The following is a 16076-nucleotide window of genomic DNA, read 5'->3' as shown; positions in this document are numbered from 1 at the left end:
ACAGAAAAATGCATCTCCAGCCATTTTTGATGCAGAATAAGGAGGCATACATCCGTCCGCATCAGTGACTGCTCATACTATCCTATTGCTCAAAGCACCGTCTTGTTAAAGCATCTGAATCTGCACCAATTATATTCTTCAGTGCTTGTTTTACTTTCAACCCTTTAGCTAGTTTTTTTAAGAGAGAGAGAGAAAGAGAGAGAATGACGGATGCCCCCAGGACTTTCCTTGCACACTTACTGCAGCGAAGCAGTTCCTCAGTTTACCCTCTGGTTTGAAACCTCAAAGATGCAAAGTATGCTTAACCTCTTTCCACCCCCGCCCCATGCCTTGGAATAGATAATGCTTGCACTCTGGTTTCTTTTCAATCTCTCTTTCTTTTGTTTCTCCTTTTCTTTCTCACCAACTCTCCAAGCAAATTGCCCACCCTGCTTCGGACAGTGTTATTTATGTTTGGACTCTCTTCTTGTTATGTACTGAAGTTCTCACCCTGGGCCAGCAGGGGGATACTGTAGATAGTTATGCAAATAGGGGGTCAAAAGTGACGTTCAATGATTGGATAGTTTTAGAAAATTGTTACAGTTACGTTGTACTGGAGCTCTATATAAGCAGGCTGACTGAACCATTCAGTTCAGTTCTGTTCTGGCTTGTGAATAAACAAGAGCTGTTTGAAGAATCGCTGTGTCGTCTGATATGTTCACCCACAACTTAGCACTTCTCTAACCCCATTTGCCCTTCTGCAAGTTTATCTGGCATCCATTGTCCTCCCATTTCCTTATTTCGTCTCATCTCCATCCTCTGCAGCCTTCCAGTATTGCAAATAGTTTCTTCTTACCCAGTCCTCACCTGCTTTCTTTAGATTGAACCCATTAATTCCCAGTCCGGTCTGAATTATGTCTATCTTTGTAATACACCACCCATTTGGTTACTTTAAATGTTGGTTTATATTCTCATTGCTAATTCCCCTTAGAATTGCTACGGCACACCATGGCTATGGGTTAAAAAATATATGGGGCAGGTATGTGTGTACACAGGTACACAAGAACACATGGTAACAACAGAGAAAGGCTGAAGATCCCAAAACATTTTCCCCCATTGCATTTGCAATTTCAGGGCCTTATGCCAGACAAAGTTATTTCTGCTCTCCATAGGATTAAACAAATCACTTTTGCTACTATTACCGTGTCGATCTCTGCTGCTGTTCCCTCACCAGCTTTTTCCTCCTGTCAGAGAAATAACTCCTTGTAGCTTTTCAGTCACTAGGAGAAAATACGCCACTGAGACTTTTATCCTCTCCCAATTTGGGCGTTCGTGGCTTGACGGAACAGAAAGGCTATAGTTCAAACAAGCTGGCAGGTTCCTTTCCCTAACTGCTGTGCGCTAAAATGTAACACATCGCTGGATGCCCATTTAACTCCCCTGAAACTTCTTGAAATCCATTCTTATAGCAGCAGAAAGTCCAAGTCTGATTGCAATACTTACCTTACCATACATGTGTAATCCATGGGGTGTTAAATGCGCAAACCAAAAGAACAGCATCTATGCCATGCTGCAGCAGCATTCCTTTATTTTTTAAGAATCCTTTTTGAATAGCTTAACATGTATTCCCACCTTCGCTAAATCACTCCCCAGACGGTGGTGCTGGAGTTTGTACCGTGCTGTCCTGCCTTCGTGAAATGAGCTCAGTGCTTTATTCAAAGGGGTCCCAGGGGAGCATATGAACTTATCAGTCTGCCTTTTACTGAGCCAAAGCCATTTTGTTCATCTTGCCCAGCACTGCCTGCTCTGACTAAGCAATGACTATCTGAACTCTTAGCCGGAGACCTTTCCCCGCCCTCTCCAATATCTCTGCTATCTGGAATTGATCTCGAATCCTTCTGCATGCTAAGCATGTGCTTTACCACTGAGCTACCTCTGATTCAGCCACAAGCTTAACAAAAGTAACTTGGCTTTACCTTCACAGAATCAGAGAGATGGAAGGGATCCCCAAGGATCATCTAGTCCAACCCCCTGCATTGTAAGAATCTCAACTAGATCATCCATGACAGGTGGCCATCCAACCTCTGCTTAAAAACCACAGCCTCCCCAGGAAGTCTATTTCCCCGTCAAACAGCTCTTGCTGCCAGAAAGTTTTTCACTTTGTTTAGTCGGAATCTTCTTCTAGCTTGAAGCCATTGGTTCATGTCCTAACCTCCAGAGCAGGAGAAAACAAGCTTGCTCCAAGCTTGATTAGGTTATTTCTCTGAATGCAACCTTGCTGTCCTTTGACGTTTTGTCCCTTCCCTATGTTCTCAAAAGATATCAACCTCTGAGCCTGTGCCTTGACAAATACGTAATATTTGTTTCTGCAGTAAGACAAACACTTTCCCCTTCTCCCAGTTAGGAAGCCTCTGTGATTTATCTCACATCACCTTCATTTTAATATGAAAACTTCTTAATATTTTGTCGCCCAGGCATGAAACACACTGCGTCTCTAGCTGCCTCACTATTTTAATCCTTTAAATAAGGCCAGAACTGGTAGCTTGGGCAGCAGTAATCATCTTGTCTTCTATTGTACCATACAAGCTTAACAGTGCAATTTCAAGGAATCATTTCATTTACATTCAAGAATGTAATACGATGGTTTGTGGAGCGAGAGGGGAAAGAACTTGGATGGGCCCCAAAATTTCTCAAAGTACAATTGGTCGGTGGGAGCTGGGGGTGGGCCATGTTTGTCAAGACCTCTGCCAAACCAGCTAAAACTTCATCTGCCTGCAGTTCCAGGATGACAGAAAAAGAAAATTCTCAGAAAATGAATTTCATAAATTGGATTCACATCTTCCCAGACATCCTCCACTTTATTCGGGGGCAGAGAAGTTTGTTGGAGGAGAGGGATTTCACCAAAAACTGTTGTGGAGGGTGTGGCGTTCGTACGGAGCCCCCGGTCGTCGCACAGACTATTGACCCGTACACCACTAAACCGCTGCCACCAACCAGGTTCCCCCTGGTAAAATCACTTCAGTCTCAGTCAGCTTCTCAATTAATAAAGAAGAGTATATTTTATTTCAGACACGAACAAAACTTTTACGGCATTCCAAACCTTGTTGTCTTTACTTTCTTAGTCTTATTTTCCTCTCTCTATCTCTTCTACCTCCCCACACTCAAGAACCCACGGCCCTAACTGTCTCTCTATTACCAACTGCCTTTCCCCACCAGCCAACCCACTAAAACCAACCAACAACCCCCAACGAACTCCTCCCAGAACTGGTTTTATAGTCCCACTGACTCCACCCCCCTGGGTCCTGTCTGTGCAATCTATTTAAATATTTCCCCTCCAGCACTCTCTCATATATGTTAACGTCACAGAGGGGTGCAGAAATTCTCCAATAGTTTGATGGGGTGCTAGGGGTTCAGAGCAAGTGTATCGGAGTCATTTGAGGTCTACAATAACGTAGTGCTATAGACACATTGGTGAGGATGGATGGTTTGCAACATGGCTGACAAGGCTATGCGATCCTGCCTCTCTCCATTACCCAACCCCCTCCATCATTTTCTACTGCAATGACCTCAGAGTCAAGCAATGAGTTGGACACTGAGTCAGTCTCTTCAGGCAAATGAGCTTTATCTTTGAGAAAGGAGGAGGAAATGCATTGTCTTACTCCACCTACCAGAGTCCCGAGTCAATATTCAGCAGGGGGAAGCATCCTACTCAAACCCACTGGTGTGCTTCTCAATTTGGAGCTAACTTGGTGGGGTAGACTGAATGTAGGAATGTACGAGCATTGATGCCTATAATCTCAAATTAGATTTTCATTTTTCGAAACCTGGGCCAGCTTATACATTCATATCAACAAGACTGAAACCAGCAGCTCAGTGCTGACATTGCCTTGTTGTTTGTTAACAGCCGATTCAGAAAATATATGAAGCTTTCTCCTTTCAGTTTTCGATCTGCAATCAAAGCATGAAGTGGCTGTCCTCAAACTTACAGCAGCTGAACATCAAACTTCCATGTCATTAGCAAACTTAAAAAAAAAACTTTAAAGGATCAAGTTCATTTTTATTTATTTTTTACTTCAGGGTGTACATCATCTAAGGAACTCCAACCGAAGTTCTCGTTTTCATCAGAAAATTCAGACTGCAAAATAAATTATGCCTGCTTCTACCCTCGAGTTTTGATCAGTTTGCTCCTGAATGAAATATCTCCCCAAGAGAAGTCTTTCAGTATTCATGAATGTAATGTACATTTCAAGTTGCGCCTTGCATGATAATCAAATTGAGACCTGGGAGCTGGGACGCTTTCCCCTTGTTAGTGCTATTAGGATGCTTTTCGTAGTAAGCACACATCTTCAAATCCAAAAAGGGATTATAGGCATTAAAAAAATAAAGCAACCAAAGCAGCAGCAGAGTTCAATAAGATCTGTTCAATCTGTCAAACCGAGTTTAACTAATTGATGTCAGTAGCCGAAAAACAAATGTTGCAGGAATTCTGGACATCGATAGGCCATCAGATGGAAGCTAACATCGCTAATGACATGTGATGTTTACTTCATAGCTCACTTTCAGTGCAAGTTTTCTTTCCCACAGAAAACTCACAGAATAAGAAGAAGACCACAACGCCGGGGGAACTATGGATTTTCAATGTCTGAGGTCTCTTGAAAATGAATGCCAAGTGTTTCAAACATGGCATGCTGATGACTATCCATCCCTGCTACCAATCTAGAGACCTATACAGTCCTAGTTTGAAGAGATGTTCTTTGTTTTGTTAACATTCAGGTCATAAATGTGTGTCCAGTACTTTGCTCTGCTTCCTTGTTTGATCAGCTTGCCCCAGAGAATCCCACTCTATTGCCACACTTAAGGTTTGTGGTATTGTGTACATTGTGGAACTTAAGCCATTAGCAGTCCAGTTGAGCAGCAGGTCTAATGGCATTCAAGTGTTTAGTTAACACCTGCCAGTACTTCACAACGTTTGGTTCACTGTTCACCAAAAAGGGGCTGCAAACCTATGTTACTTGGCTGTCCTTGTTTCTTCCAAGGGCAAACTTCCTTCATTCTGTGGAGAAACCCACATTAAGATGCACAGCCTCACTTGGCTTCTATTCACAAAGTCCTGTGTTGGCTTCGAGGATGAATTTAAGAATGTTTTTATTTACGTTCCTGGGCATGAATGCATGTAGTTCAGAACAAGCTGATCTTTTCAGGTCATTCAGTAAAGGATGGGTCATTAGCTTGCATTTTTCCTGAACATTTCCTCCTCGTTTTTTGCAACCAGTTACAAATGAGCCTTTTAAAGGGACAGGCATATCGGGAAGGCAACTGATTTACCAATAGGAATTGCTTAGACAACCAAAGAAAAAATTAAAACTAGTCAGCTATCTTACCTTTTATTAGTATTTGGTCTTTTCTCACTTTCTCCTGCCCTCCTTCCCTCTCTCTGTAGTACCAAATGGTTATTGTTAATAGCCACCAGGGATACACAGAATCAACTATGGAGGTCATGGAGACTATATTTTCCATTAAAATCACATGCTTGTCATGGGGTGGCCAAGTCAGGATGATGTAGATTGATGGTTGGCTCCAGTGTGGTGGGGAGGTCTCTGCCAGACCTGGGGGAGCCTAATAGTGAAGACCCTGGAGGTTGGACCAGATGTGTGTGTCCCTCAGCCTGTTCTCTCACCTCATCAATCCCCACAGCAAGAACCAAAAGGCCTCTCTGCCTCTTCAGCTTTGCTTTGCTTTCCTAACCACAACTGTTGAAGTCTATCTCTGACACCTTAACAGTGTCTCTCATGCCAGATGCTGAGTCTAGCTCTCTTTCTCCAGAGGGGGGTTCCCTCCATCACCTAGGTCCCAGAGGCGCCCAAGGAAGGAGGCAAGAACGGTTGGAGCAAATCCCACCTCCAAGACAGAGTGCAAAACTGCTTGCTAAGGAACAGAACTGTTTGATGAATTAAGTTGAGCCTTCCCCATATAGGATGGCAAGGGTTGTGTCAGTATCAGATGTACTGCCTGCTGTGCCTTAGATGAGTGATTTGCAAATGTAGGGCACCAATCTAAGCATTAGCATGCTTGCAAAGATCATTCAAGTTTTTGTTCAACAACTGGGAGCCAGGACAATGCTCCACCAAGACACAGCTTCTACTTTTTCCAAAATTGTTCATCATTACATCCAGCAGAGAAGAGTAATTGTAGCATCCTGGGATTGTTTCCAGTACTAGACCCACTCAGAGTAGACCCACTGAAACTGATTGACATGACTAATTTGGGTCCATTAATTACAAAGCGTCTACTCTGAGTAGAACTTAATTAGATACAACCCCTGACACACACTTGGCAAAGATGTTGCGGGACTAAATCATTTGTACACAAGAGAAACCTCCACAAAATTAGGGGGGGTCATTTTATGTTCTACACAAGGAGAATGTTGTGTCTCCCCCCACCAATACAAAATGCTCCTGAAAGAAAAACTCCTCTGAAGATGTGCCATTATTCAAGAAGCAAAATCAGATCCCATGTTCCCCATGCTTTGAATATAATCTATACTTTATGTATTGTTGGCTGTAATAGATAACTTTGGTACAGGTCAATTAAAAGAATTTCTAATTTAGCTTGTTTTGCAACTAAACAAACAAACAAACAAAATCTCATATATTTATCTGAAGATAAAAACAGAAATTGTGGCAAATGAAAGAAACCACTCAACCCTAATCTCACTGAAATGCAAAGCTGGGTATTCTTCACTGACATGCCAGAGGGCTGTTCTTTTAAATGCTGATATTTTTAGAAGGTTATCGTGATTGTATGCAATCCTTTCTAATTAAAAGTTAAAGACATACCATCATGCATGTTCACTAAGTTCAAAAATGAGAAAACCACAATTCCCTCATTGCTAAATTTCTGTTCTCATATGACATGTTTACACTGCAGACTTGCTTATTTCCATAAATAAGGAGAATAAAACAACTACAGTAAGTGTTTCACTTGCTGATTAAAATCTGCTCCCCTAATTAGCAAAGCTGATATAAAGACTACCTTGTTAGGGCCTGTGAAAGATCTGCTAGTTTTGTAAGATGGGAGTGTGTTTCCATCTTCAAAATACTTTCACTGAGATTTTCTAAATCGCATTTAAAAAGGACAAGAAATAAAAATAAACAGCACAAACAATAAGCAAGAACATTTGAGCCTACTGAGATCAAGCAAGCCCCTTCACTATTCTCTTTTCAGCACCTGCTAAAAATATATCAAGCCCACCTAAATGCTTAGAAAGTTGAGGTAATCTGTTTTAGGAATCTAACTTTTCTATGTTTTAAAGTAGGGTTGTAATTTTTTATTGATTTTACCATTTTATAATCAAGCGGTGAATAATTTTTATGCGATAAATTCATTAATCAATTAAAAGTTGTGTGCTGTGTCCTGTTGATAGGGAATGTTCTGTGGGTCGGAGGCAAAAATTGGGGGGGGGGTCAAGGTGGGTCAGTTGGTGGGGAATATTGGAGGGTATGAAATAGGTCTCTGCTTGTTTCTAGTCAGAAAAACGGAAAATGAAATCTGGGGGGGGGAACGACCAAATGACTTAAAAAACAACAATAATATTTTAAAAAATAAAGGAAGAAGCAGGCACTGCAAGATTCTCCATCACATGGCTTAGTTGAGACTGCCCAGAAGCTTGTTTACTCCTCACCCTATCCTTTAAACAAGAGGGAGAGAGGAGGCAGCATAAGAGAGATGCCCCTTCTGTTATAGCTACAAGGAAAGCAGAGAACGCCTCATCAGTGGCACCTTGCAAGGCAGGCAATACATTTCCTGCCTTGCAGTGCAGTAGGAACTTGGGTGCCCAGACTGATAGCTTTCACTATCCAACCAAAGCCTGACCATGAGGCCAGCCACTTAGTGACTAAGACAGTGCATGTCTGTTAAAGGTAAAGGTAAAGGTACCCCTGCCCGTACGGGCCAGTCTTGACAGACTCTGGGGTTGTGCGCCCATCTCACTCAAGAGGCCAGGGGCCAGCGCTGTCCAGAGACACTTCCGGGTCACGTGGCCAGCGTGACATCGCTGCTCTGGCGAGCCAGAGCCGCACACGGAAACGCCGTTTACCTTCCCGCTAGAAAGCGGTCCCTATTTATCTACTTGCACCCGGAGGTGCTTTCGAACTGCTAGGTTGGCAGGCGCTGGGACCGAGCAGCGGGAGCGCACCCCGCCGCAGGGATTCGAACCGCCAACCTTTCGATCGGCAAGTCCTAGGCACTGAGGCTTTAACCCACAGCGCCACCTGCGTCCATGTCTGTTCCCCTGCCTTAAAAGAGTGGACTTGGGGGCCGCCTACAAAGCTTCAGTGAGCAATTGTGTAACTGTTTCCTCTGTCCAACATGCAGTTGCTCCACATGCTGTAGCAAACGAATGGATGGATGCAAGCCAAGGATTTCTGACGGGAAATCTTTCTCTTTCAACCACGTCCTCAAACAGTGTATGGAGGCACAGGTCCAAAATGGCCTGTTAGCAAGTACACTTACACTGCAAGCGCTGCTTGCACGAGGATTGTGTTCCTGGGGGCTGTGTGTAAAGACAAAATTGTGCAAGGTCAGAAGAACACACAGAACCGCCCCCAACGTCTGAGCTCTCAAGATGGCCCCTTGAGATCCCATGATCACTTCCATGACCATCCCAGAGCCCTGTAAGCAAGGCAGAGGGTTTTAAAGCCCCTTTTGTGCAGAGACTCAGTGGAAAAAGAGTTTTTAAACTCTCCACCTTGCTTACCAGGCTTACTTCCCTCCCCACCACTATGTACTGATATTTTGATTGCATTATTTGTTGTTTTGCTATGTGCATACCCCAACCTGGGACCTTATGGTGAAGGACAGATTTTAAGTAAAATTATCATCACCAGCAGCAGCAAAAATATTCAAAAGAAACTTTCCCTGTGCTTAACATCTCTCCCATGGGCATAGCCAGGATTTATGGGGGGGGAGGAGTTTTGCTGGGGGGAGCAGAACTGAGCTACCTGTGATGTGATTGGTCAGCAAGTTAAGTATTTTTATTTATTTACTTGATGGGGGTGGTTAATCCTGGCTACATCCATGATCTTTCCCCCATCCTTTCAGAATGTTTGGAGAAATTAAATGTTTTTAATATCTTCTACTTTGCATATGGCTCAAGAAAACAATGCATAGTTTTATTTTTATTTTAAAAGCCTTCCCTGCTGAAATATGTATGACTACTGAGCAGTAATAATAAAATGCATAGCACATTTAAAAATGAATGTTCACCATGGGGAATGTGCCCTACACCCAACTAATGCCACTATTTCAGCTTGTTAGCAAAATCCTCAGAGCTATATAAAGATTCTAGTTTCCATAGAAACTGTTGTGTGAAACTTCGGGATGTTAAGCACCCATGTTAATTTGAATTTCCATTAGCTAACTGCTAATACGCTATATCATTTCTAGTGTCGCAAGATAAAAGCATAGGTCATGATCTACAGCTTTTCACCGTGCTAATGTGCCCACTCCCCACCACCCCTGAGTCCCATCCCCACCCCCAAGTACCAACAAACAAGCCCTACATAAACCCCAGGTACACCTTCTTCCCGGGATATCCTGTGGCCCGGTGGCAGGAGAGAGTGTAGCTTGTTGATGTTTAGTCATTTAGTCGTGTCCGACTCTTCGTGACCCCATGGACCAGAGCATGCCAGGCACTCCTGTCTTCCACTGCCTCCCACAGTTTGGTCAAACTCATGCTGGTAGCTTCGAGAACACTGTCCAACCATCTTGCCCTTTGTTGTCCCCTTCTCCTTGTGCCCTCCATCTTTCCCAACATCAGGGTCTTTTCCAGGGAGTCTTCTCTTCTCATGAGGTGGCCAAAGTATTGGAGCCTCAGCTTCACGATCTGTCCTTCCAGTGAACACTCGGGGCCGATTTCCTTAAGAATGGATAGGTTTGATCTTCTTGCAGTCCATGGGACTCTCAAGAGTCTCCTCCAGCACCATAATTCAAAAGCATCAATTCTTCAGTGATCAGCCTTCTTTATGGTCCAGCTTTCACTTCCATACATCACTGTATGGAGTGTAGCTTACACGGAAGGTAAAAGGTAAAGTAGTCCAATGTTGCCACAGTTAGCACATGGATATTCAAGTCCTTACAATATAATCTTCTATCACTCTCTTCAAAGATGTTCAGAAGAGGGTGGGTGTTACAGAAGAGTTATGTACTTCAACCCCCTGCAATGCAGGAATCTCAACAAGGTCATACATGACAGGTGGACACCCAACCTCTGCTTAAAAACCTCCAAGGAAGGAGAATCCACCACATCTCATGGGAGTCTGTTCCACTGTTGAGCAGCTCTTACTGTCAGAAAGTTCTTCCTGATGATGAGCAGGAATCTCTTTTCTTGTAACTTGAAGCCATTGGATAGGATCCTAGCCTCCAGAGCACAAGCAAGCTTGCTCCATCCTTCATGTGACAGCCCTTTAGATATTTGAAGATCGCTATCTCCTCTCAGGATAAACAAATCCAATTCCCTCAACCATTCCTCATAGGGCTTGGCTTTCAGACCCTTTATCATATTGGTTGCCCTCCTCCACACACATTCCAGCTTATCAATATCCTTAAAATGTGGTACACAGAAACACAGAGAGATGGAACTTTTATGTTTCCACAAACCCACCAGAGCCATCTGCAAGTACCCATTTTCTAACTGAAAAAGTCACAGCAAAACTTACAGGCTGCTTTAGCACAAACACAACTCAGAGTAAGCAATTTTATTCTAAGGGCAAAAGTTTTTTTTGTGATTGCATTCTTTTTAAAGTCATCCCTGAACTGGGGGAGAGTGACTGAATTATATCTCATAAGCAAAGCATTTCAGCATTTTTATTTATTTCCTAAGATTCAATCTATAGGCTCATCCTTCTCAGCTTCTGCTGAGAGACCCAAGAACCAGAAATCTAATTTTGTTTTTGAAAGCAGCTAATATTTCCACTTATCACATAATTGTAGAAGCAGAACCTTTTAGAAAAGCAAACGTTATGACATTCAGAGTAACCTGACATTTGGCCAACTAACATTCTTATAGGACTACTAAAATCCAGTTTTAAAAATGCAGTTGTGAACAGCATTTTAAGAAGAGAGCTGTCTCAACACTGTCTCTGAAAAAATATTTTTTAATATGGTTCACGGTTAGATCAGCTATCCATAATTCAAAAACAAACTTCCACCATCTATTTTACATGCAGGCAGAGGGGTGAGGTGGGTGGGTGGGAGGTTGATAATTAATATGGAGACAAAGGTTTTATGGAGAAATAATTATCCCTTCCTTGTATAACACTCTGTGACAAGAAACAGAACCACAAAGGGTAGCTTTTTAGATTACATTTTTCATATTGTGAATATGCTCCTACAAATTGATCCTTTCACTAAATTGTCAATATTAGCAAGATGCATATGGGCTAATTTTCATGGAAGTGTGATGGGTGCAATGACACTTTTTCCTCTCACGCCGTTGGGCCCACTCTCACTTAGATAAATTGCCCCCACCTCACTGAACAACAATTTACCCGAAGGTTTTTCTTTTGTTTAAATAAAACTATCCCAGATTATCCTGCGGGGGACCTTTGTGAGGGGATAACTAGTAAGTTGGAGTCTCAGGTGGGTTTTCTTTAAATAGACAATAGATTTATTTAAGGCAAGATAGTACATAACACAAGTGGATAAAACTTAGGTTACTGCAGGAATACAATGCTATTTCACTTTAATTCACCCTTAGTTGTTTTGTGTTATAGGTCTGTCCCTTTATAAGGTGATACTTTCTTTCAGTTATCCACCCCCTTTAACAATCCTGCTTCTGAGGTACTTTAAGAAATAGACCCAAGCGCTCTCCACGCTCCCTCCCTTCACTGGGTTTGGGAATCTCCTGCTTTCTCTTAAGAATCTCTCCCCTCCAGACTAGACTGAGTCCCAAATAGGCTGTTCCTTTCCAGCTCCTACTTCTCCTGGCTCAACCTCTGCCTCCCAGTAAAATTCCAGTCTATTCCTCCTACAGGACGCCACACACTGTCCTTCACAATACACTCATAATGGAAGTTCTTTTCCAGAACCAACTTTCCCCCCCTTTCACTCTTTACACCTCAACCTGACTCCTAACCTGTCTCCCTACCTATCTCCCAGCCTCTCCAACCTCAATTCCAACCCCACCTCCTCAACCTCTCTTCATATTCTCTCCTTTAAACTCTCCCTCATGGAACCATGGCCAATCAGAGGCTGCCATTGTTTAACCATTTGTTGGCAGGAGAAAAAAGAAAAAGAAACACTTGTTAAACCAACCTGTCTAGCAAAACCAACTTTTTCATCACAGGAGGCTGTCAACCTGTTTCTAAGGACAGGTAAGGGTTCACGTGATGGAACTCTCTTCCATAAAGTAAACACCCCAGCGCAAAGAAATGTAGCACGTGAGAAAGAATGCCAGAATCCATCACCCTTGCAAGCTAGTTTTCATTTTGAAGAGAATCTCTTTTGCATGGAAGAGCATCACAGGTACAGAAAGTTGACCATCCCTGTGAAAACTAGATCTTCACACCCCATCTTTCTGATTTTCCTTCTGTTCCTGCAGAATTTCTCTTCTGAAACACCCTTCAGTTTCTTCTATTCTTGACTGCCCTCCTATTGCTTCTGGCAGAGATTCCATTTCTCTACCCACATTTACCCCAAGTGGTTTATTCAGAATGCAACTGGAACCAATGGAAATATTGTTACTGGCTTGGGAGTGGCTCTACAGAGATTGTGAGATGGATTTTTAGCTAAAGGAGAGACTCTGCAGATCATTAATATGTACTGGCACACATCAAATAATTCTTGAGGCACAGCTGCAAAAATCCACTCATGACTGGCATGTTTAAAATTGAGGGTGGCATCTTTAAAATTGAGGCTACCAATCTAGTAAGTAAGGGCACCATGAGTACTGGAACTTTTGCCCCAGGCAGCAAAACGCCTTGGGTCAATCCTGCACTAGTCCATGTCACACACATCTCAATGACAACTGCTGCTTCTTTCACAGTGGGCTGACATATCATGGAGACTTTGGGGGTGATTTCTGGAAGGATGCAAAAACTGCCAATGGATAGGCAGTTCTGTTTTACATTTTTGCTTTAAATGTCATCTATCTTTCAAAAGCCTCCATCGCCACGAGTGTTAAGTGATGATAAAAACAATACACAATGGAAAACAATGAGAGATACCTTTTTACCCTGAAAAGGCTTAGGTAAAAGATCTCATCTTGGAGTAACCCTGCATTGGGAAGTATGGCAGCAAGAAATATACATCATGAAAGCAGCCTTCCCTGTCCTGGTGGCTGTCCACATGCTTTCAACTCCAGCTTCCATCACAGTCCCAGTCAGCACAGCCATGTGGCCAGGGATGATGAGAGCTGTGGTCAAAAATATATGGAACACATCAGTTCGAGAAGACTGCTTTAAAGTGAAAGAGCAACAATAAAAAAAATGACAGGTCACTGACTCAATAAGATTGCAATCTAAAATTTGACAAAGGAGGTTGCTGCGGATGGGGGGGCAGTTGTTGGCATCCATCTGTCTTGGGAGGCAATGGAGTGTGCCTCCAGGGCTGAAGTCAAACCACTGGAGAATCACAGCGCCAGCTGTGGCTGCCGAGACCAATAACTTGTAACTGCTGCCTCCTCTGTTGTTTTGCTGAGTTAGCACTGAATTGACTTCTTGGGGTGTAACCTGGGCAGTGTGTATGGAGGACCTAGGCTGCCCAGATGACAATCTGCCCCTCTTGGCCTCACTTATGTGGTTCAAAGGAAAGCAGAGCAATACATTTGGTACCAGCTTGGCTGCAGGAGTTGCAGGAAGGAGGCGTACCAGGAGGGAGGGAGGGGAAATGAGAAGGATATACCTAAGCCCAATATCATTAGAAGACAGGGACTTAGGAGTTGTGTTGAAGGCTTCATCAAGGAGGAGGGATTGGAAGGAAAGCAGCGACATAGTATCACATAGGTGTTCCAAGATGGAATTCCAAGAATAAGAGACAGCAAGAGAGAAAGGATGGAGTCATTTAAGCCACATATCTTTCCAGTTGTTACTGGAGGGTTCACTGCACAATTAACCATGCTCTGCACCAAACAGATTTTAGCTGATTTTCCAACACATTATCGCATTACTAAGGTACCCTTTCACCTCAAAGCAACAGGCAAGCTCACACACATAGGTAAGGCATGTCATCCCCAGGCAAAGAAAGGCCTCTTTTCTTTTTTACAAACAGCTTGCAATGAAAGCTGCTTGCCACTGACTGGTGGAGCACAACAGCAAGGAAAGCATTTATGCAGTTTAACAAAAGCAAGACCCCACTGAGCAAATAACTGTATGTGCACCTTAGTGAAACATACTTTTTGATACAGGAACACTTGTCTCAAAAAAGAAAGAGAAAAAGAGAGAGAAGGAAGGGGAGGGAGCTGCTTTTAAAAATAATGTTCTATCCATTGTTAATGTTCTCATGCTGTTCATCATAAAGCCAATAATCAGGGAGTACTAATTTGATATTTATGTGCATGTCACGAATTGCTACCATAGGTTTTCAATTACAATTCTAACCTTTTGGAAAGTTTCTGACACTGAAATGGGCCCTTAGGAAGAAACTTTAAAATGCTTTAGAAAAAGCAATTCCATAGTCACATGATACATCCAAGCACACAAATACCTGCACACGGCACCTGCCTACTTAAAAAACAAAACAAAACTGAGAAAGGCCAAGGATGGCAACTTGTTTCCATAAAGCATAGCTGGTGAGATGCGTGAAAAATCCTCAAGTGCCACCAAGCATAGCTTTGAATTTGGATTGCATACTTGTGTGATCATTAATGAAAAGTTGAAAATGAAAAACAGCCATTATCTAGAAGGTACATTCGGTTCAACAATGCAGCTTTTTCATCCAATTTACAGATGCAGAAAATAGAAAAACTTAATTTAGGAATCTCTTGCAAACATGATGAGTTACTTACGCTATCTATTAAATGTTTATTAAAAAGGAGCACTTCATAATTAACATTACAGTTCCGATTCAGCTGTCGAGGGTATAGCCACTCAAAACTAAAGTGAAATTATGTACTTGCTTCACAACACAGTCACTTCCGCAATGACATCCAAAATGTTCCACATAATAGACTTTCCGTCAATGTACAAGACGAAGTTCAAATGGCATGCTTGCCTCTCCCAGAGAGCCCTTAATTAAGCACCTTGAGGCTATCATTATAAGTAAGGCTATGCTGCAGTTATGCAAAGACACATATATGGTTGGAGAGGCAACTTTTAGGAACAAAATGTGACCCATAGGGAATTTTTACGAAGCACAATCTGGTAGAACAGCAGTGGAGAATCTTTGACCTCCCCATGTGACCTACCTTAGGTGATCTGGCATGTTTCCCGCATCGGGCATCTTTGACAAGGCTGATATCCAGCAGCTCTGATTCCTGCAACTGATGAGACAAGAAGGGGAGAGGGGAGATGTGTTTAGCAGCATTAGGTCATTCCATCATTTACACTGCAGTTTTGCATATGAAGGTCTTTACAAGCATTCCCACTCTAAATTAAGATAAAGGCATTCAGAGATCATACTAGACAAGAATTTCAAAAAGCATGGGGGAAATGCAGGGAATACATCACAAAACAGTGCCCTAAAATTCATACCTGGACTTGTTTCGATTAATGTCTGCAGGAGACTTTGTGGATATTTAAGTTATAATTAGAAAAAAATCTTAATAATTATTCATAAAGGAAACAGCTTATAAGAAGTAAATAAGGATGCCAGAAACAGGATAAAGGAAGTCTTTTATTTTGTTGTTTGTATTGTTGTATATTATGCTTGTTGTTGGTTATGTTTGTGTCTGAGGGGGTGGATTTCTGTGTTGGGGGTGGGGGTTTGTGTTATGTTGTAAACAAAATTCCTGAAGACTTTTCTGGTCAAGTCCACACTGGGAGGATAATAAGGAGGCCCACCCTTCACCCAGTTTTCTCCTTCGAGGCTTCTCCACCTACTCACTCCTTAAGTAAATGGTTTAGTGAAGAGGAATCTCCTTTAGAAGAAAATTCCACCAGCAG

The 16076-nt window shown here is 42.5% G+C and overlaps 1 protein-coding gene and 1 long non-coding RNA gene across 4 annotated transcripts in view; one reads left to right on the top strand and one right to left on the bottom strand.

Annotated features, from left to right (window-relative positions):
- The window catches only part of LOC310840692, a 28682-nt gene extending 24541 nt beyond the window's left edge, over positions 1–4141 (top strand). The window contains exon 6 of the long non-coding RNA XR_014561999.1: positions 4057–4141. This is a non-coding gene — a long non-coding RNA (uncharacterized lncRNA). The remainder of the gene's footprint in view (positions 1–4056) is intronic.
- PLCB1 (phospholipase C beta 1) overlaps positions 1–16076 on the bottom strand; it is a 460081-nt gene that overhangs the window by 313161 nt on the left and 130844 nt on the right. For all 3 annotated transcript variants that reach the window (XM_083730042.1, XM_083730041.1, XM_083730043.1), the window contains one exon: positions 15380–15454. In XM_083730042.1, coding sequence (XP_083586168.1) covers positions 15380–15454 — 75 coding nt within the window. The remainder of the gene's footprint in view (positions 1–15379; positions 15455–16076) is intronic.

This window comes from Podarcis gaigeae (genome assembly GCF_964106915.1).
Source record: "Podarcis gaigeae genome assembly, chromosome: 3".
Lineage (NCBI taxonomy): Eukaryota > Metazoa > Chordata > Lepidosauria > Squamata > Lacertidae > Podarcis > Podarcis gaigeae.
The sequence above is the reverse complement of the archived record's forward strand: the minus strand, read 5'-3'. Positions and strand labels throughout refer to the sequence as shown.